Genomic DNA, 22,562 nt, shown 5'->3' on the forward strand with positions numbered 1-22,562 from the left:
ATTATTTGACTTAAAAGATCATCATTTCAGTGCTTTTTTCTAACAGGCAGTCTAATGTAACTTTGCAACTTCATGTTGCTTCATGCAAATACAGTTTGTTTACTGACCATTATTAACGTCCTCTTGGGATTTCAGTTATGTGAACACAAGTGGTCAGTCAAGATGCATTTGTTTGTTTTTTTACGCCTGACATTAGCATGCATTTAAATGTGTCTCTTGTGTTTGACTTCAGGCGATTTTCTTGTATTTCATCACACTGTACATCACTTTCGCAGAGATGCTCTGTGTGAGGCATGAGTACTGTTGAGTGAACAAATCCATGTTATGTGGCATATGAGTGAGAAAAAAAAAGTAAAAAGCATGCTGATCATAAATTTAATACAACACGGCAAAGGGTGAATACTTTGTTATATTTTCTCAAAACACGTTTCATATTGATCATGTTTTAGGTAAGTAGGGGGGGTGTAGGTGATTCAGTGTTAGTGTTCACACTTCAGAAACATAATCCGATCAAAAGTGAACAAGCACAAAATCTTTCCAACATTGGCTCATTCTGAAAACGTAGCCCTATATACGTTTTTGGAGATCGTGAATTATGTAGCCAGAAGTACCTATGGCTGCATTTCATCTTTATAACGAATGCTACGTGCGGTATGACGCCGTTTTTTTCGCGCTTACCGGCCGACTGCTTCTCTCCATGTGGACGGTTTCCCACTGTTACCAGTTTGCAGCAGGCTTAAGACGCAGAAAGCTGGTAAGACAAAAACAAAAGCCAAAAAATAAACAAGTAAATAGCAGGGTGAGAATGTGGTAAAATCTGAAAATAAGGTAAAAATCAGGCAAGGACTTTTTTTTTTTGGAATACTTTTTTTAAAACTGTCGGTGGGTTTTGGGAAATGGGTGGGCACTGGTCAATTGCTGCTTTTGAAAACACTATTGGTTGAGTTTAGGGAAGGAGGAGGTAGGGTCAGTCAGTCAGTCAGTCAGTCAACAGCAGCCTCTGGTGGATTTATGTGAGAACAGCAGCCATGAATAGCACTTGCGAAAGAAATTTGTACACAGCGGCCTCTGGTGGATTGACAAAGCAAAAACTGCACAAAAAAAAAAAAAAACGCAGCACCTGAGACATGTTTGGGACTCTCCAGAAATGTATATAGTGGTACGTTTTCAGAATGAGCCTGGGTTGAATGTTTTAGACCCCAATTAAACCTGCATTTGGCATCGTCCACCTGATTGAGTTGATACATTCATTTTAAGTTGTAAACATGACTGTAAAGGAATGGAATAAAGCTTCCATATTGTCTAGTTTTCCCTGTTTTCCAGATCAACCTGTTTACTAGACCTAATAAATTCTGAACTGGGTTCTGACAATAATTGAATATGCATTTATTTAAAAAGGCATTAGCTACTCTTTAATTATTTTAATGAAAGAAAAGCATCTGTATACAAATCAAATATAAATATGTAATATGTTTGCCACAAAATTAGTCCAATCTGAATTATTGCTTATTTTACCTTCTTTAGCCTTTAAAGGACACCTATGATGAAAATCATCTTTCGTAAGAGTATTATTAGTGTGATATAAACACAATAATAAGGAATTTTTCAAATTTCCTAATGTTAAAATAGTATTCAAATCCCTCCCATTTAGAGGCCCACCGCAACGTGACATAGGAGTGCAGTTTCCCCAGCCACCAAATTGATTGACAGCCGCGTATTATCATGTCTCCATAGTAACACGTATATTCATATCAACAAGACAGGACATGCGCAAAACAACTGAGGTTAAAAGATCTGTTGAGCTCTCTGTGATCATCAATCATCTTCAAATGTGACCAAGAATGAGTTTTACAAGTTTAAATCTTTTTAAAACAGAGCATGTTTGTGATGAATTTCAGCTATTTTTATTTTTTATTATTTTTTATTTTTTACTATCTTATCAGTACAATTATAAAAGAAGACGCTTCAATCCCAGTTTGTGGATGTTAAATTATGTTTATTTTGTACATTAACAGATATCCATACAGCAGTGGATGTTAACCTGTATCCCGTCACATTTGCTGTGCAAAAACAGTGCAAAGTTAAACGCAAATAATCTTTGGTAAAGTTCTTACTGTAGTATTTCTCACAAACATTAAGTGAGATCTGCTTCCTTCATGTCTGTCACTGTGCTGTTTATCTGACGCAGCCGGAGACGCACTCTGATAGAGGCATGGGAAAGGTGGGCAGGAAGAACTAGCATTAAAGGCACAGGCAACAAAAACAGCTACAATGTGTTCAGAGCAGAAAATCCAATATTCTGAAAGATCTAGTAAATAATCTGATGGGTATTTTGAGCTGAAACTTTACAGACACATTCTGAAAACACAAATGACTTCTCTGAAATCTTGAAAAAAGGGTAAAATAGGTGCCTTTTAGATAATTGTACCCTATATAAATTTCCCTAAAAACGTACATTTTTGTCATCGTCTATTCACCCTTTATTTGCTCCAAACCTGTTTGACCTACTTTCATCTGTTGAACACAAACTTTTTGAAGAAAGCTGAAGATCTGTAACCACTGACTTTCATAAATTTTTTCCCCTACTATGGAATTCAAAACTTCCTTCAAAATATCTTCTTTCGTGTTCAACATAATAGAAAAGTCATAAGGATTTGGAACCATTGTGGAGGAGTAAATGGTGTCAATTTTCATTTTTGTGTGAACTACACCTTAAATGTCTCGAATTGTAAAACCCTTTGTATTTTGAGATGTACATGATGGATTAAAAAAAGACATTTGCTCCCCATTAATGTTACATTTTCTCAAGATGTTCCATATCGTAGCTGTCTGGCCATGGTTGACATTTCTTGTCTCGTCATGCAGAACTCTCATCACACTCTCAACCGTAAAATGCGTCTGTCTGTGTGCTCTTTGAAAGATATTGTGGTATTTGTTGTCGCTTCATTATCTTGAACAGTCTCTCAGCAGACGATGTGTCGAAATGCGTGTTGTGTGGCATTACGAGGCAGCACCGTCAGATAAAAAGGACAAATCCTATTTATTTCTCTTGTTTGCTTTTGGTGCCATGGGAAGTTGTGGTGATTGTCTGGGCAGCTCGGTTCTTGGTCTCTCCATTCTGGCAGCCTGGCAAATTTAATTTATTTTCAGGTCATTAGCACATCCCTGTATGTATGCCTGTTGGATCACTGATGCAGGATCTACAGGGACATGCGCAATCTCAGCCCTCATAGTGTGCATTCTCTCTTTATCTCTGCATGCTTATTTTCTCACCTCTCTTTCCTTCTTCCTGTTTCGTCTGCTCATTTTCTATTTCTTATCTCCCTACTGTGTTCCCATTCTGTCTCATTTCACAGTCTTTTTAAGGAAATCCATACAGATGCGCTGAAGTTCTTTCGCAGTTAGGTTCGGCTTTTTATCTCGTTCACTGAGCGCAATCTGAGGATAAATGAAACGCGGTGTCCTGTTCATATCCGTCAAAGCGTTTATAATGTCATCAATCAGCAAATCTGGAGATAGTGGCTTAAATTAAAATGCTGCTTCCTCACACGGATTTATAGAAGATCAATCAATCATGTTATTTGGGTCACAAGACTAGTACAAGGACATTGAGATGTTCATGTTCATTTGCAGTTCAGTTGTATTTTCATCAAGGGCATAAATGATCATGAGTGAGAGTAAAGACTTTGTTATAGAAGATTACTTATGTATTTTTTTTTTTTATTGATCAAATAATAATAATAATAATAATAAAAAATGCATTGTTTACAGCAGGGAAAAATATTAAAGGGATATATAAATAAAGGGATTTACTCCATTATTAGTTTCTTTTTGCTGTTTGAAGAATGTTGGAAACCAGGAGGCATTAATATCCATATTGACAATATTACATTACAGTATCCATATACAATATTTATTACGATATGAAAAAATACAATTGAGTGGTTTTCATCATTCTTCAAAACATCTTCTTTTGTGTTTCTTTCTGTAATGATAAATCAGCATATGTTCTTTGACAAGAAATCTTAGTAACAATTGACTTCCATAGTAAGATGAACAAATGGAGGTGAATAGTTAAGGGTTTTCTGTATTTTTCAAAATTTCTTCTTTTGTGATTACCAAAAGAAAGAAAATCGGACAGGTTTGTGACAGTAAAAAGGTGCATAAATCATGACCGAATTTTCAGTTTTGGGTGAACTATCACTTTAATTCAGAAGTATAATTATATCTGTATGAAGTTGTGATGCAGACAATTAAACAACAATCATTTAAGCAAGAGATAACATGAATCTGTCGTTGAAATCTGAAAATTCTGTTTTCGTTTTGTCATTGCAGCAAAAATACACAATTAAAAATACATTTGTAATTGTGATACATTTTAATTTAATTAAAAAAAATAAAATATAATTTTTTTTTTACATATTCTTTTAATTAATTGTTCAGTTTTCCCAAAATTGGTTTCTTGGTCCATCACATTAGAAAATTGATGAAGGGATCATTTTATTTATTTATTTTTTAACATTAATGTTCACTGGTTTGAATGTTTTTGAAGTTCTGATGCCACATGTAATGTATGTCATGAACGTTTTTATGGTTTTTAGGTTCAGTCCTAAAAATAATAGTGTAAACTCTAAGACAGAGATGCCCAAAGTAGGGCCACGGTAACTTTTGATTTGGCCCACCGTCCCATCTGAAAAGAGATGGAGAATGATGAGGATGTGGTTGGGCTGTGAACGTCTTTGATAGAGATTGTTATTTTCATTTGAATGTAACCTTTTGTTTCTGCGTTTTATTACTGAGCAACAAAACAGTCAACTGAAATTAAGTGTTTCAATTAAATGTTGTAAATGAATCAGATTTTAAAATAGAAAAAATATCACTTGACAAAGAGGGATGAACTAGTGTTTTCAGCAGAACTCCATTGTGGTATAAATGAGATTGTTTTTTCTGTAATAATAAGTTTATTATAAAATGAAAAAAATTACACTGCATTAGTTAATATGATTAAAAGCAAGTTTTTTTTTTTAGATATTTTGAAATATTAGCAAATAAATTGGGAAATAACCATTGTCAAATTTAATGTTATATGATGTGATATATTCGGTTTAGTATATATTCTGCCCACTTCTCTCAATCAACTTTGGTTTTTGGCCCTTTATAAGAAAAAGTTTGGGCAACTCTGCTCTAAGCAAACCAGTACTATAATTCTCTATTTGGATTGATCAGTCCAAAATCAAGACTAATCTTAATAAAGAGAGCCAAACTACAAGTGCAAACAGACCTTTACTCTCTTATTCTTAAAGGAATTGTTTACCCAACATTTTAAATGGTTAAAATTATTTTCTTCTTTCAGATGAACACAGTCGCAGTAGTTTCAAATGTTTTCATGGATCTTCTAATCTTTATAATGGTGTTGGGTTGTGGCTCTTTTTTTATGCTTATTCCAAAAGTTCATAAATCAGTTGTAAAACTAGTGTATATGCCGCTAGGGGGTTACGCATGTCATTTGAAGTAGATCAGTGTGTGTTTTGTAAGACTAAGTCAGAAGTCAGCCAAGTAATTGTCGAGAATGAACATTCAGCAGATGTCAGAAGTCAATGATTTGAGTTTATAATTAAAAATTTTTAATTCTTTTTGTTACAAAAACACATTGATCCACTTCATAAGACATGTTAGCATTCTGGGGTATCAATTAGCTTTTCATACTTTTGGAAGCTTGAAAATAAGGGCCACTATACCAACACCATTATACCGCATAGAAAAGCCAGAATAAAATGTAAAATTACTCTGACTGTGTTTGTCTCATAGAAGAAAGACATTGACACAGAGGATAGCTTGAGAGGGATTAAAACATGGGGTAATTTAGATTTTTGTGTTAACTATTCTTTAAAAGAAAAAAAAAAGCTTCCTTTAAAGAAACGAATGCTCCTTCAACTGTCTTAGCAGCCATATGGGAATGTGTAATGTGCTGCTAATGATAGAACAGTCTCACCCCCCCAAAAAGGTGATTAAACAAAGATGTAGTTTGCCAAGAATTTGATTTCCTTGTAGTGTTGCCATCTTTGTTTAGCAGTTCTGAGGCTGCAGGTGGGAGCATTGAATGACAGCCATAAATCTGAATATGTGTGAATCTGCATGTGGAAATCAGCAGATAGTCAATGTGGGGGCTACATTTGCCAATTTATCATCAAATTGGATTTCATGCTAAATAATGTGTGTTATTAATCCACCTATCTACCGGTGGCCTCCAGACATCAGCGCTGACAACAGGTCTCTTCACTTTAATTATACATGTCGTCACGATTCGCATCACAACTGTGGATAGCTTAACACGTGCCATTAGTTCATCATGCCTCAGAGTAGGAATGTCAATTCCCACACATTCCCATTATTGATTGTTTTTTTTTTAATTAACTATCGATTAACTGATTGATCATTTACCTTAAAGGGATAGTTCACACAAAAAATAAAATTCACTCATCCTCTAGTGATCCGAACATTTATGAGTTTCTTTTTTCTGTTAAACACAACCCCCTGGAAAAAAAAAAAAACCTTTTGAAAATAGTGATGCAAATGGTGAAGTTAATTTTGACCATTTTCCAACATTCAAAATATCTTCTTTTGAAAGAAACTTAAACCGGTTTGAAAATGGAGGATCAGCAAACCCTGACAGAATGTTCATTTTTGAGAGGACAATGCATTTACTAATGCAAGATTTGTCTGCTTCAGTGGAACATTGTCACCATCATGACAACTTCTGCAAATGACACATGAAACGAAAGCATCCATGCCCAATGGAAATTAAAAGCAAGGATTGTGAAAATAACCCATCATCAATCTTTTAATTGAACCATTTAGTTACTAGTCAAATGTTATGTATAATATGCAATCTGTTTGTAGCTATAGTAATTTTTTCACTGGGTGTTAAATTCTTTCCAATGTTCCTAGGACATGTGTTAATTTCAGGGATAGGTCACCTAAAAATGAAACTTTCCTCACCATTTGCTCACACTCAAGTGGTTCTCTTATGAATTATTTTCTTTTTGTTCAACAAAAAAAAAAAAGTTTGGGGGAAAAGGCAGCCACTGACATATTAGCATAAAAATGACTATGGAAGTCGGAGGCTATTTTTTCAACTTTCTTCAGAATATCTTCCTTTGCATTCAACAGATAAAAGAAACTCAAACAAGTTTGGAACAATTGGAGGATAATTAAATGTTGACAATTTTTAACAGGGGTCAACAGTTACTGAATGTCCATATGTTATTAGCTCAATTTACACATTCAATTCAATTCAATTCACCTTTATTTGTATAGCGCTTATACAATGTAGATTGTGTCAAAGCAGCTTCACATAAAAGGTCACAGTAAATAGGAACAGTGTAGTTCAGTTTGTAGTGTTTAAGTTCAGTTCAGTTGAGCTCAGTTCAGTGTGGTTTAATAATCACTACTGAGAGTCCAAATATTGAAGGGCAAATCCAACGATGCGCAGCTCTATAGATCCCGAACCATGCAAACCAGTGGCGACAGCGGAGAGGGGAAAAAAAACTTCACTAATGGCGGAAGTGAAGAAAAAAACCTTGAGAGAAACCAGGCTCAGTTGGGCACGACCATTTTAATTTCTCCGCTGGCCAAACGTCTTGTGCAGAGCTGCAGTCTCAGTGGCGGAGGCTGGAAGCTGGCCTCACCGAAGACTCGTCTGTCTCTGGAGCGTCACAGGAATCAGTCTCATGTTCTCCACTCTTCCATGACCATCACAGTAGCTGCTCAGGATTCGGCCTGGTCCAGGATATGGAAACCTTCGGATCATCTCGTCGTTGGTCTTGGATCGAATCAGTGACTCTGCATAGTCTGAGGGCCTCGGGAAGAGTATCCCCAGGTGGAAATGGAGAATAAAGAAAATAATTAGCGTAGCTGATGTTCACAGTGTATATCAACAAGATGCATAACCTGTGTGGAAGCTCCCTAAGTGGTGCACTAAGTGTACGCTTTACTGAACAGATAGGTCTTTAATCTAGTTTTGAATTGGGAGAGTGTGTCTGAGCCTCGGACGTTATCAGGAAGGCTATTCCAGAGTTTAGGAGCTATAAATGAGAAGGCTCGACCTCCTTTACTCGACTTTGCTATTCTAGGTACTACCAGAAGCCCTAAGTTTTGAGACCTTAAAGAGCGAGTTGGACTGTAGCGAGACAGAAGATTGGTTAGATAAACAGGAGCTAGATTATTTAAAGCTTTATATGTAAGAAGCAATATTTTAAATTCAATACGAAACTTAACAGGCAGCCAGTGTAAGGAGGATGTACATCACATACAATGAGTATTTATATATTAGATGTTTATGAGCTTAATGTGACAGTCAAGTTTACAGTTGAGCTTTCTGAAATGGATTAGCATATCATAATATGCTAATCCATTATAGATAATTGATCCAGTAATGCTACACAACACAACCCCAGATGAACTGGTAAGCTGATGCGCTGTTCTGTTTCTCAAAGCAGAGTATCAAAAAGTTTTTAATAAGCTTATGTGCTTGCTTTAATTTGCATCTGTGTGAGCTGTTTGTGCCACAAAACTATGCATGTTAATGACATCCTTGCTTAATCGACTTTTGTTGAGGTGTATTGGCAATTATTACACTGTCCTCTGGAATACTTGATTCTGATTGGTCAATCATGAAATTCCAAGGTATACAATTTCCGGTAAACTAGCTTATCCTGGTGCTTTGAATATATTCAGACACGTATTTATATGCTGTATCTATCACACTGTTCTTGACGGTTTGGCACCATCTTGTGGCTCAAAAATAATACAAGTAGGTTAGTGTAGGCTGCATTCAGTCTAATTTTTTTCTGTAAGCTTTGTTCAATTAAGTTTATTAACTGATAAATTATTACCGCTGTTATGTGTCTAAAGGCTACATTCACACTGCAGCCAAATGTGGCACGAATCAGATTTTTTTTTGCCCACATGCGACTCGGGTAATGACAGTGTGAACAGCTGAAGCCACATGGAACCTGGTCTTTTCACTTCAGATTTGTGGCACTTTCATATGTAGTATTAAATCAGACACAGATCTGATGTTCTGCAATGCAACCGCAGTGTGAACGGTTATGTCAGATTTCATGTGACACTTTGAGCGACATGCTTTATCATTCTGTGCTGCAAACATCATCTACTCCTCAGCAGCACAGTAGAATGGCTCACTGGGCAATTACTTTACCACAGAAAGTTGGTTGATTTTGAAGGCAAAACTGGTGAAGGCAAAACTGGTGCTTGTTAACCGGTCTGGTTAGCGATTGGGACACAGGTTGATCACGAAGCTGAAGACCGTTGTGGGTGTTGCGGATAGGACACCCGCATGCAAAGGAGGGGCACTTTCATTTTAAGGGGGAACTTTTCTCTCAGAGAGAAAAAAGGACAGGCACTCAAGCACCCAAACCCCCATTCTGCTCGTGTCTGTTGTTTATAACGACATAAAATTAATTGACTCCGCAAACAGAGATAAACCAACAACTCCGCCTTCACAGTTCAGTCTGCGGCTGCTCATTAACCCTTGATGAGTTCACTATAACACTGGTGAGAAAGACGTGGATTGCAGATTTCATAAATCACAAATGATCAGTGTTTTCTATCACAAGAGACTTATTTTACATTTCAAATGCCGAAATACACATTAGTAGTAGCAGAACAACCTTTTACAGTTCATGAAATACACCAGGGTTGTATGTGAAAAGGGCAAAAATAATATAAGCATGATCTGACAACAAGTCAGATCTGAGAAAAAATCTGATTTGAGCGCACGTAGCCTAGTAGTTTAGTTTTGTAACAAGTAGCTGTGAAATAATCAAGATAATGTAGCTAGTTATCACAGAGTAAAGTCCTTTATTTTGTGTCTGGTTGAGCTTTAGTCTGTGAGAACAATCAGCTAGATTTACGTTATTCCTTAAATGGTTGTTTTGTTAATTGTCAGCATCCCTTACTTCATACAGATATAATTATACTTCTGAATTAAGGGATAATTCACCCAAAACTGACAATTCTGTCATAATTTACTCACTCTTTAACTGTCACAAACCTGTTTGATTTTCTTTCTTTTGGTAGACAAAATTTTTAAATACAGAAAACCTGTAATCATTCACTTCCTTTTGTTTTTTTGTTTTTTATTATGGAAGTCAATGGTTACAGGTTTTTAGCATTTTTTTCATGTGTTCAACAGAATAATTAATCTCAAAAAAGTTTGTAACCCCTTGAGGTTGAGTAAATAGTAAGTAAATTTTCATTTTCATTCATGGCCCTTTAAGTTTCTGTTGGAAATGACATTCCTTGCTAGAGAAGACAAAAGTGTAGTGTTTTTTTTTTTTTCTTTCTTTTTCCCTCTTGTTACTCTCTCTCTCTCACCCATCTCTCTGTATTCATCACTTGACCTCTTCCTCTTCTCTTTCAGATCAGTCAGATGCTGGGCAATGAGATCAAGTTTGCGGTTCGAGAGCCTGTGGGACTGAGGTAAAACTCCATTCCTGTGCCGTTCTGCCTCTCTCTGCAGTGCGGCGCTTCGGGGAGTTTGCTCTAATTCACATCATTTATTACATTCAGCCCTGGGTCACCAATGCAGAAAATAGCAGGCCTTTAATTAAAGTACAGTTATTTTGACTGGCCACAGCCAAACCTGAACCCGATAATTGTACAAATTCAGCTTCTCTTCAAGTGATGTGTACTGTTTCTGAACACTAAAGCAAATGATTTACATAAGAAGAATCTCCTGTAATGTTATTATTAAAGTAAAAATGTATTTATATAGCACATTTCACAGACAAGAAGTCTCAAAGTGCTTACAGTAAAACAAAATGTATATTAAAACATCTTACTGTTAATTAAAAGCTGCAAATTTAATTGGCTTTAACCCTCATTACACATTCCAAATCTTATTTCTCTGGGTATAAATTTTCTATATATTTTCTCCACATTTTATCATACAAAACAGTTATATATAAAACAACTGTTACTTTTTTAATATGATTATTAATTGTTAATGCTTTAATAATATTCAATATAATATTCAAATATAATATAAATATTCATGTGATGATTAAGCTGAACTTTCAGCAGCCATTAATTGTAGCTTAGTCTTTAGCGTCTCAACATCGATGATGATAATTACAATTATTGCTGCTTTTTATGGATCTTTGATTAAATATAAATAATAGAAGTGGTTGCATCCTTACAAAATAAAATATCGAATCATTATGAAAAATAAATAAAATAATATCACTGAACTGGTGAACTGTTGTGTTATTGTAAATCATCAGTGTCACAAATGTACTTTTTCCCTTTAGTAATCTACAAATATTGCCAAATTTGACCTGTTTCTCAGTCGTATTACATGAAAATATTTATTTCAGTATATTTCAAGGTTTAAAAGCAGTTTTGAATCAAAGAAATATCATCTCAGGCTTTCAAACATCTCTCTATAGAATTGCAAAACTGGCCATGGCGTTTTATTTTAGAGCATTCACAATCAAAGTGAGCCGTTTCCTCTTTTGACTCTACCTTTTTTTTTTGCACAAGGTTATGGATTCTCTTCTCCGCTGTGGTTTTCACAGTCATGGCCCTTATGGTGAGTTTCATACTTTAAGCTCCATATCCTCTCAGTCAGGACCATTACTACTACTTTTTTATATACAATCCTTAGTAACATTACAAGCCTATTCTTCATTCAGTTATTTTGTATGTGTTATTTATAGGCCCTAGCCTTCCCTAACCAGCTGTATGAGGTTGTATTTGATCAAGAGCAAACAGTCACCAGTGTCTCCATACGTCTTTATGGAGGAGCCATTCTCAGTAAGTCATATCCATATTTTTAACAATGCAACTTGTAACAATACACTCAACACACAATACAACAAGTTTATTGAGTTAATATAGTAAAAAAAGGTAAATTAAATTTAAATGTAGAACTTTTGTTGATTTAATTGTTAAATTTGGTATGTACTTGGATGTAGACTTGAACAGACATAAACTTCGTCCTGCTCCCCATTAAACATCTGTTTGATTACTACAGTGTGTGTGTGTGAATCTTCCATCACATAAAGGCATTGCATCTCTTCTAAATGTTTGCATAATACTGCTCAAATGATTTTTTTTTTACAATGCCTTTATGGGCTTTTGGATCCTAAAACATAGATCTAAACACATTTTTGGTTTCAAAATCAAAATACAACCCAGGTTCATTAGAAATGCCTCCAGGTACATTTCTGTGCACATTTTAGATGACAAAGCCACTAGAGGGCGCTGTCTACATTTTTGCAAACAAAATGCGTTACTTGGTGTACATTTCAGATACACATTCAGTCAATGGCGAGGCTTGTGTACAGATAGCAAATGATTAACCTAAAGCCAATAAATTTTTTTTGGTTTGTTTTTTCCCACACAATGAGACAGATGTAATCCTTAATCATACATAGCTAAATAAAAGAACTGGTTGTTCCAACAAGTACAGCGCTTTCTTTATGCTTTAATCTCTGTCTGTGAGATGTGGGAAAAGTTAAGGGAGATGGGGCAAATGGCTTACAGTTTAGCTTAGCGTCGCCAAATATTCTGACAATATTGTCTTAAAAGAACACTCTACTTCAAAAAATAAATAAATAAAAAATAAATTAAACTGTGTCTTTCAAATGTAGGTCAATATTTTCTTCACTGAAGCCTATTTAAACAAAAGCGTGTCTCATGTGTCTCTGGTTTCAAGGCCTCCTCTGAAATCACTAGTTCTCTATTGTTTCTTGACTATTACTCCAGAATGAAAGTGACAATATTTCCTAGCAGTATTGGCCTAGAATTAGTAATTTTTTCTATATTAAGTTGGTTTTATTACTTGATATAACTACAGATGACTCGAGCTTTAAATAGGAAAATTATTAAAACTATACTTTGAAATGCTAATGGTGAAATCCATCATACTAAGCTACTGGAAGCTAAAAGTGAGACCACTAGAACAAGAATTTGGTTAACATGTTAAACTTGGTTCGAGTAAGTGGTTTAACTCTAGGAGACTTGTAAATTGACCCTTTTTCAAAAAAAGGTGGTGCGTTGCTTTTCATAGTCTGTCTGTGTCACTTATTCATTTTTATAACATGAGGTGAATATAGTGAATATATTTGGGTGGATATATTCAATCTTAGTTATGGAAAATGATGCATTAATTTTTGTTTTCATTTTGTGAAAATGGACAGTTTTGGACAAAAAACTAACTAAATAAACAATACAAATTAAAGCAAAGCATCTTGTGCATGATTATGAAAACCGCACCAGGAAAAATAATCCCCATCTTTGTTTCTAAGATGAATGAAATTAATATTTCTGGATGAATTACTGTATACTGTAACTTATAAATTCAGTGAGCTGACTTTTTCACCACCATTATATCCTCTGTGTCTTTTTAGCCTTCTCCTCAAGGAGCTGTTAGGATGTGTGTTTTTGTGTTTGTTAAGGAAGTAAATGGCCAGTCAGCCAGTGAATTGTGAAGAGAAGCGTGGAGGAAATAATCCCCGCGAGTTGCACGCATCTCTCCACTGCTCTTTCACTTAATTGCAACATTAAATCGGACTCTTTCTGGCCCACTGCAGACCACGCATTTCCACAAATTACTATTGCAATTATTCCACTCTCTACCTGCTCCCTTTCCATATCTGACCCTCAAATATGAAATAGATGAGACATATATTTAATATTAGTCATTTAAGCCTCCTGGCAATTGTTAAGTCTGTCAGTGTGTGATTCGCTGCTGTGTCTCTGGGTCAACAGGAAGGATTTTATATTACAGATACTCCAGTAAAGTTTATGTAAATGAAACAGGATATATATTTCTTCACTTTTAAAATTAAGTTCATTTATTTATTGGTTTACACTTAGAAAATGATTTGATCTGATGTGGATGAAGTACACTGGGTGAATGGATGGATTGACAATGGTTGATTGAATATGTAATATTATAAGCAGGGTTCTCACAGGTCATGGCATTTGTGGATTATCATTGAATTTAAAAAAAACAATCCCAGGTAGGCATGGGACGATAACCATTTTCAAGGTATACCATGGTTGGGAAAAGTAAGGGTTTTAAAACCGCCAAAATTATCTGCTATACTTTTCCTATGGTATATGCAAGATTTAGTTTTTGTTTGTTTGTTAGGACAACAGTATCTCCAGCAGAATAGATCTCTAAAGATGTCATTTTAAATCATGAAGAAATCAGTGTTTTTGAAACATAAAAAAGCTCAAATCATGATTCATTTTAATTATTTAGCCTGACTTGTTTACTGCTCCATAATATTTTAAATGTTTCTTAAAATAAAATAGATTGTTCAAAGGGGAAAACCGTTTTAGTTTTCTCTCCAGACAATTAAAAAATACTATATTTTAGAGCAGTAATCGCAATACCGTGTAATCGTAATATTTTTATCCAAAGGTATCATACCATTAGAATTTTATGCCGGCCCATGCCTAATCCAGTAATTTAAGGGAATTATCCTGAATCCTGAAAAAGTCCTGAACGGTACCAAAAAAACAAAAAACATATATTACATGTCTGTGTATTTTCAATTGTTTAGTTGGAATATTATGAAGAATCATTTTATGCGCACATAACACAACAATTTTGACTTTTTTTTTACCAATTTTTATAATTTTTAGAAAGTTAGAAAGGTTAGAAAGTTTTATTTCCCATTTATCAAAATGTTTTTTTTTTTTTTTTTTCGTTTTTTTTTTTGTCTAATGTTATAGTTAGGCTATTTTTCATTGCTATCTTATTCCTTTCCCACTTATCAACTGGCAATCGAATGCAGTCACTCGGCTGTACCTTTTAAAATACTGCCTGTGTCCTGGATTTTGTGGGAAAAATGTGTGAATATCATAGATTAATATAACTTATTTTGTCGTGCCTTTTGCAAATATTTGTGGCATTATGTGTGTTGTTTTGCTGTGCAAATATACACAAATTCACACATCTTAGATCTTGTTTGACCGTAAGAACCATTGGTCTTTATAATTTAAAACAGGGGAGTATTGAGAGAAACACAAAGTTAGTGTTTACCTTCTAACCACTTTCATAAATAAAGGTACAAGAGCTGTCACTGGGATGGTACCTTTTCAAAAGGTACACATTTGTATTTGGCGGGTCTATATTAGTACCTCAAAAGTATATATTAGTACCTACAAATTTTAAGAGTAACACTTTTGTACTTTTTAGTTACTAATACGTTCCCTTGAGGTATTAATATTGACCATTTAGGTACAAATTTGTACCTTTTGAAAGGTACCACCCCAGTGACAGCTCGTGTATCTTTATTTCTGAGAGTGTAGATCCTAATATATTATATCTGGTACATGAGTGACTCTAAATAATTAAAATAAATTAAATTGTTAATTTCTTCAACAATAACTTTAGAAAAATCATCTTAAAATTACACATTTTCTCGAACGATTCAGGTGATAGAATAGGCCTTGTAGGCTTATAGGCTTTGGCTGAATGTGAGTTGCAATAATGTCAGAAGATGAGTCTAAAGCGGGGCATACCTAAGAAGCACAATGCTGTGCTTAAAAACCCAAGGTATTGCACACTGGATGAGAACTTTCTATATGCGAATATAGTGTTAGTTGATATAAAATAGGCATGCCCAACCCTGTTCCTAGAGATCTACCTTCTTGCAGAGTTTAGCTGCAACCTTGATCAAATGCACCTGTCTTTAATTACCAAGTGCTTCTTTAGATCCTACTTAGCTTGTTTAGTTGTTTTTGATCAGGGTTGGAGCTGAACTCTTCAGGAAGGAAGATCTTCAGGAACCGGGTTGAGCACCCCTGATATAAAAACAATGCAGATGGCGAGTTCAATTCAGCGATTTCAGAATCACTAAATTCTGGAGGGACTGCTCAACACAAAAGGTGCCTGTTTTTCATTACAGGTCACACAAATTCAGCTTTTTAGTCAGGGAATTTGACATTTGGTTAAGAGTGGGATCCCTTTATAAATATCTCTATTCAATCAATTTAACTGACCCTTACAAATTACAAATATTATTTAAAACATACAGTATAATGTAAAACATTCAATCTAAAAATTGTAAGTTGTTGTAATATTGAGTTCTTTTTTTATTTATTAAATTTAAAATAACACATTTTAAGCCAGTAGTTTGATTTATCCATATTTAACCCAATGTTGGGTTACAACAGCCTAGAAATTTTAGTGTAATCAATCTATCTGTCCATCAATATGAACCCTAAACTTTTGGTGTGAAGTAAGTCCATATTTATCACGCTTTTATGTGCATTTTTGTTTTTGTCAGGTCTGTCTCTGATCATGTGGAATGGGCTGTACACTGCAGAGAAGGTCATCATCCAGTGGACATTGCTCAGCGAGGCCTGCTACTTTGCGATCCAGTTTTTAGGTTTGTTTCAATGAGAACTGAGGTCTTCTGCATGCTGTATGTTGTCAGATCAAGATGTGCTCTTTTATGTCATCATGGCACTGCCCTCTAGCGGTTGTGGTCTGTCAGTGGATTTACTTAAGTACAGTATGCAGATGAAGTCAGAACTATTCGTTTTAATTAGTTAAATTTGATCTAATTAAGTTAATTATTATTTTTTATTCTTTCATATTTTTCCCCATTTTTTTCAACACGTTTCTTAATATAATAGTTTTAATAACTGATTTCTTTTATCTTTGCGCTGATGACAGAACATGCTTTACTAGAAAATTTCCAAGATACTATTCAGCTTAAAGTGCAGTTTAAAGGCTTAACTAGGTCAATTTGGTTAATTAGGCAAGTTAGGGTCATTGCGCAATTTATTGCATAACAGTGGTTTGTTCTGTAGACAATAGAAAAAAATGCTTAAGCTAATAACATTGACCTTAAAAAATAAAAACTGCTTTTATTCGAGCCGAAATAAAACAGCTAAATCTTTCTACAGAAGAAAATATATTATAGGAAATGTTGTGAAAATTTACTTGCTAATTAACTCATACACTAATAGATAATCCTAGTGCATGTTTTTCAAGATTAATCTGTCTGTTAAACATATTTTATTGAACTGTCCAATAAAGTGACTTGATTATTCTGTAAAGTTTTGCCAGAATAAGTTTTAGAATGATTCATATATTCATGTAAAAAAAGTAATGATGTGATATAAATTGTTTGTTTGAATGGTTGAACTATCCCTTTATTCGTAATAGACAGTAAGTTGATATTGATAATGTGACAGAATATATTTAAAATAAAGGATGTTCCTTTTAACTGTTTATTCTTCAAAATATCCTGGAAAAAAAAGAAAATCTGTTTTTAACTGATAATAAATTAATCTTTTGTGAGCGGCAAATCATTTTAGATTGGTTTCTATAAGGGCTGCATGATACTGGCAAAATCTAACATTGTGATATTTTTTATTTGGCGATTATATTTTGCGATATGAATACAATTTCACTAGATGACTTAACTGTTTGGAAAGAATTAAAAATTTTAGATTGATTGGGAAGGTTCTGTAGAAGAGTGCATTAAAAAACAGTAAACAATACAGAAGCATAGAGTAATTCATTCGTTCATTAATTTTCTTTTCGGCTTAGTCCCTTTATTAATCCAGGGTCGCCACAGCGGAATGAACTGCCAACTTATCCAGCACATGTTTTATGCAGCGGATGCCCTTGCAGCCGCAATCCATCTCTGGAAAACATCCATACACACTCACTCACACATATACACTACGGACAATTTAGCCTACCCAATTCACCTATACCGCATGTCTTTGGACTGTGGGGGAAACCGGAGCACCCGGAGGAAACCCACACGAACGCAGGGAGAACATGCACACTCCACACAGAAACGCCAACTGACCCAGCCGAGGCTTGAACCAGCAACCTTGCTGTGAGGTGACAGCACTACCTACTGCTTCACTGCGTCACCACGTAGAGTAATTCAATAAGGAATATATGCAAATTAAATAAACAGCATTTTATCGTCTTCCGAAGAGTCGAACTGTATTCAGGTATACAGTAATTGAATAATCAAATGTTAAATAATACTGCAATAATGTCTTCAATTTATAAACAATTCAATAAAATTAATTGTTCATTTTTCAAAAGTTTCAAATGGTACATTTTCTTATGCCTGAATGCTTTTAAAACCCTCACAATGAATAATTAAAATCCTGCCTCAACTATGGGTATAGTCACAATGTGCAATGTGTGTTATCGATATATTGTGCAGCCCTAGTTTCTGAACTGAACAATCATGTGACACTGAAGACTGGAAGTAGTAATATTGAAAATTTTGCTTTGACATTACAGGAATGAATAACAATTACTTGCATATCAGAAAAAAAGATTTATTTTAAACTGTAATATGTATTTTAGTAAGAGATGGTTTCTCATCTTCCATAGACAGCAACAGTCCTGTCTTATTCAAAATACTAAAAGGTACCAAAAAACCTCATCTATAAATGTGAATGGTGATGATGGTGGAACTACAGTGAGAGAATAAAAAGATAAATGTTGCCAATTGATAGCCAAGGCACTTCTGCAGCCTAGTGAATGAGTTCTGGAATTACCATATAAACTAACAACTCAGTAGGGGATGCACGATACCATTTTTTTTGGAACAGATCCGATCCCGATACCAAAATTCTGAGTATTGACCAATACCTTTTTTTAATCAATTTTTTTTTAATTATTTTAAGCATAATACAGTTTTAATAGTTATGGTGATAAACTAAAATAATATATCTCCTTTAGTAAAAATACAAGATCTATAGGCTGACTGTATGTGACAGACAGCACAGTCTAACTAAAAACATGTGTGCTGTAAACTAGGCTACATTATTTGAGCATTCCTTACGACGTTGATCTTTTGTGGTCCAGCTTATGTTTCCTTTTTTAATATTAAGATTTTTCTTTGAAATCTATAATAGACTACTAGTATTGATCCTAATCATTGGTAAAATAACCAGCCTTTTACAAAAGCCTGATATTTTCCTGCAGGTTTGACGCAGATTAAACTAAACTGTCTGAGGCCAGTTTTACTTAATAAACATTCCCTTTTCTGTTAATGACAATCCATATTGCGCCCATCAGTCTCACTTTCATTAATTTAATTTAACCTACTTTGACCACAATGAGCCAGGCTTTACAAACTATTTGCAGCACTGAAAGTATTTCCCTCGGAAGAACTCACTCAGAAGGATATGAGAATAATTTTACAGAGCGGCGCATGTCGCATCTGCGCAGCCTGTGCGTGAATGAAGCGCTTGATGCATCACTGAGACACAGCTCACAGCCCTCCGGTATCTGCGGACACTTAGCAGCACAAAGGAAAGAAATCCGTGCGTTGAGGATCTGTCCAATTTATTATTGAGCTTTTCTAATTCGAAACTTCAGGTAGGCCTACTTGTGTGTGAAGAGCAGGTAATAACCCTCTCTGCTCCAGTGTTGCGAATGCAATGTGCTGATCTAACAGACACAGCTCAACATGATTTAGAAACCACAATGAACTCCTTTCTGCAGGTCAAAATTACCCCATTTAATGCTAAACTAAATGCATTTTTCCACTAATTAATTAAACTAACAGGAACAAATAGTCTTGGATAGTTTTTTTGTGTTGTCATAAATGAACGGGAACAGCTTGAATTGTGAAGGAAGGGAGAATGATTGACCGGCGCAGCAGCAGGAAGCACTGAACTGAACATGAATTTAACCACTTGAATATTCATCTGTATACTTCACATTAAACTATAGAATGGCTTCAGAACATTTGGGATATAGTAGACCTACATGACCACTTTCCAGTGCCTTATAATAGGCTACCCTCATGGCTTTTGTTGGCTTATAAATTACGCAAAATATAGCACACGCGCAAGATCGTATTTGGATCGGTACCAGCTGGCCGATACCCAATCCAGCAAAAATATGCGGTATCGAACTGATATCCGATCCAAGTATCGGGAACGGTGCATACCTATTTATCACAGAGACGTTTGTTTTTATGCACCACCTTAATGACAGAATGCACACCGTAGATATCATGCGACGAGTGATATGTGTATCTGGCATATTTGGTACCCACTACATGTCAAGATTTTATGTAGACGAAATCACCTAATATAATACAGTGAATATTATAACAGATAATAAATATCAAGCAATCATGAATGAGGCTTTAATTTGTGTTCTGAAGATTAACACCAGTCTTCTGAGTTTGGAACAGCATAAGGCTGAGTAAATGATCACTAAATCATTGCGGTGATGATGGGTGAACTACCACATTAATGAGCTTCCAGAAAATGGGAAGATCTTCCCAACCCCAAACTTTTGAATGACCTTCATCATAGTCAAAGAAGCGTAAATAGCAAACATATAAACAGTAATTCGACAAATCTCTTCTTTGTGTTCCAGTGACCTCCGTCACTCTGGTGGAGCTGGGCTCTCTTCCAAACGCTGCCATCCTCCTTCTCCTCAGCCGCATATTGTTCCTCACCGTCACGCTCTCCTACTACTACCATCTGGGACGCCGGCCCAAAAAGATCTAAGAGGCAGCTTTCCACACAGCTGGTACTTGGGGAGTTGAGTTGAGGCCACTGGGCTGGAGTTTCCAATAGAGGCTTCGAACAGTGAAAACACGGTTAGAAAACATAAACCTGTTCACCTGGCGGACGACACCGACCCCAACGCCTTCATTTTTATTTCAGCTTACACAGAATACGGGACCTTGCCTTCAGAGCAACTCCATCTCTACTCTTTGTTTCCTATTTTTTTTTACACTCACGATGTGGTTAAATTATTTAGATCTTTCTTTCAGACAGTGTAGCTCTTCTCTTTTTCATGTAAAGTGTTGAACGCCGTAGCCAAGCTTGGCGTAGTTGTCTGTAGCTAACAAAACTCTATCATTTTCATGTAATACCAATGATTTAGTCATGTGACGTGCGTGAGTTTGGCTAGAAAACAATAGGATTGTGTTTTTGGTGTTGGTCATTCTGTATTTGACCAGTTAATTACCAGTGAATCCAAATGCTTTTTCATCTGTTGAACACAAAAGAAGATATTTCGAAAAATGTTGGGAGTCATTGGCATCTATAGCAAGGAAAAAAATACTATGGAGGTCAATTGCTAATTTTCAACATCTTCAATGTGTGTTTTCATTTGTGTTTAATTGAAGAAAAAACTCAGGTTTGGATCAAGTGGACAGTGAGCAAACGATGACAAGATTTAGATTTCTGGGTGACTGTCTCTTTAAAAACTTGTCACTGGTTATTGTGTGTTCATTACCATTTTATCACTGAATCAGGAACAGCAAGTTCTCATATGGAAATTATTATGAAAAGCTGATGAAAGCATGACAGACATAACAGGCTACTTTGTTAGCATCTATCTTGAAAGTCCTGCTAATTATCATGTCTGCAGATACTTATTGTTTTCTGTTTCCAGTCTGTTTTCAGAATATAAATAAACAAGAAACACTTTTCATTTGCTTTTCGTAATGCCACAGAACATGGTTGTGTAGCACAATGGCATGTTTCGTCCATTTTAACAAGCAATGTAGCAGTATTTTCCCTCAAAATGTCCATAATATTGCCTTAATATACTAAACTGCACAAGCGTTCTACATGTCAGCACACTGCCAGGTGTTTGTATTCTTCAAAGGATATGTATATATTTAATTTATCCTGTTGATTTGCAGATTTCTAGTTGCTTATTTATTGGCCTACCCCAAAGTTCATATTTTTGTGGAATCACTTGCATGCTTGTTTAATCAGAATATAACCTTATATGCCCTTGATGACATTTCTTGTGACAGTACTGCTGAGACTAACTGCGAAATGAGCTGTGTGTCTGTATTTACACGATTGCTGCCTTGTCTGTATTTCCTATTATTTTTGATTGTCTATTGATAACAACAGTGAAAATTCCCACTAAAGGAAAGACAGAATCAGAAGCATTTTATAGCTTTAATTGTACTGGATAACTTAGAAGGAGTCCTGGATGGAAGCAATACATTTCGCAAGAAGCTACAAGGGAAAATACCTGTTGTTAAATGTTGCCTACATGGTGACTATGCGTGATGGATGTTATTATATGTGATCAAGCTTCGGTGGAGAAAAGTGTGTTGTTTGTGTACAGTATGTGGAAAAAAAAGTAGCAGTTTCTCTTTAGTAGGGTTTAATTAGGCTTTTAATTGTAAAGGTACACTGTAAAAAAAATCCCCGTAAAAAAACGGTTATTTTCTGGCAGCAGGGGCGCCAGAAAATAACTGTAAAAATACAGAAAAAAACTGTTAGAATAAAAGATGAAGATAAACTGTAAAAAAACAGTATTTTTCTGTTTTACAGTTACAGGTTATTACTGTAATTATACATGTTATAACTGTAATTATACGAGTTATTTATGTAATTATACAAGTTATTATGGTAGTTATACAGGTTATTACTGTAATTATACAAGTTATTCATGTAATTATACAAGTTATTATGGTAGGTATACAGGTTATTACTGTAATTATACATGTTATAACTTTAATTATACAAGTTATTTATGT

The 22,562-nt window shown here is 35.1% G+C and overlaps 1 protein-coding gene across 3 annotated transcripts in view; it reads left to right on the top strand.

Moving 5' to 3' along the window:
• tp53i11b (tumor protein p53 inducible protein 11b) overlaps positions 1-22,207 on the top strand; it is a 116,012-nt gene extending 93,805 nt beyond the window's left edge. For all 3 annotated transcript variants that reach the window (XM_056478831.1, XM_056478832.1, XM_056478833.1), the window contains exons 4-8: positions 10,445-10,503; positions 11,566-11,614; positions 11,742-11,838; positions 16,332-16,433; positions 20,426-22,207. In XM_056478831.1, the coding sequence (XP_056334806.1) occupies positions 10,445-10,503; positions 11,566-11,614; positions 11,742-11,838; positions 16,332-16,433; positions 20,426-20,559 (441 nt within the window). In that variant the 3' untranslated portion in view covers positions 20,560-22,207. The remainder of the gene's footprint in view (positions 1-10,444; positions 10,504-11,565; positions 11,615-11,741; positions 11,839-16,331; positions 16,434-20,425) is intronic.
• Positions 22,208-22,562: the final 355 nt, after the last annotated feature.

Source organism: Danio aesculapii, chromosome 18 (assembly GCF_903798145.1).
Source record: "Danio aesculapii chromosome 18, fDanAes4.1, whole genome shotgun sequence".
Lineage (NCBI taxonomy): Eukaryota > Metazoa > Chordata > Actinopteri > Cypriniformes > Danionidae > Danio > Danio aesculapii.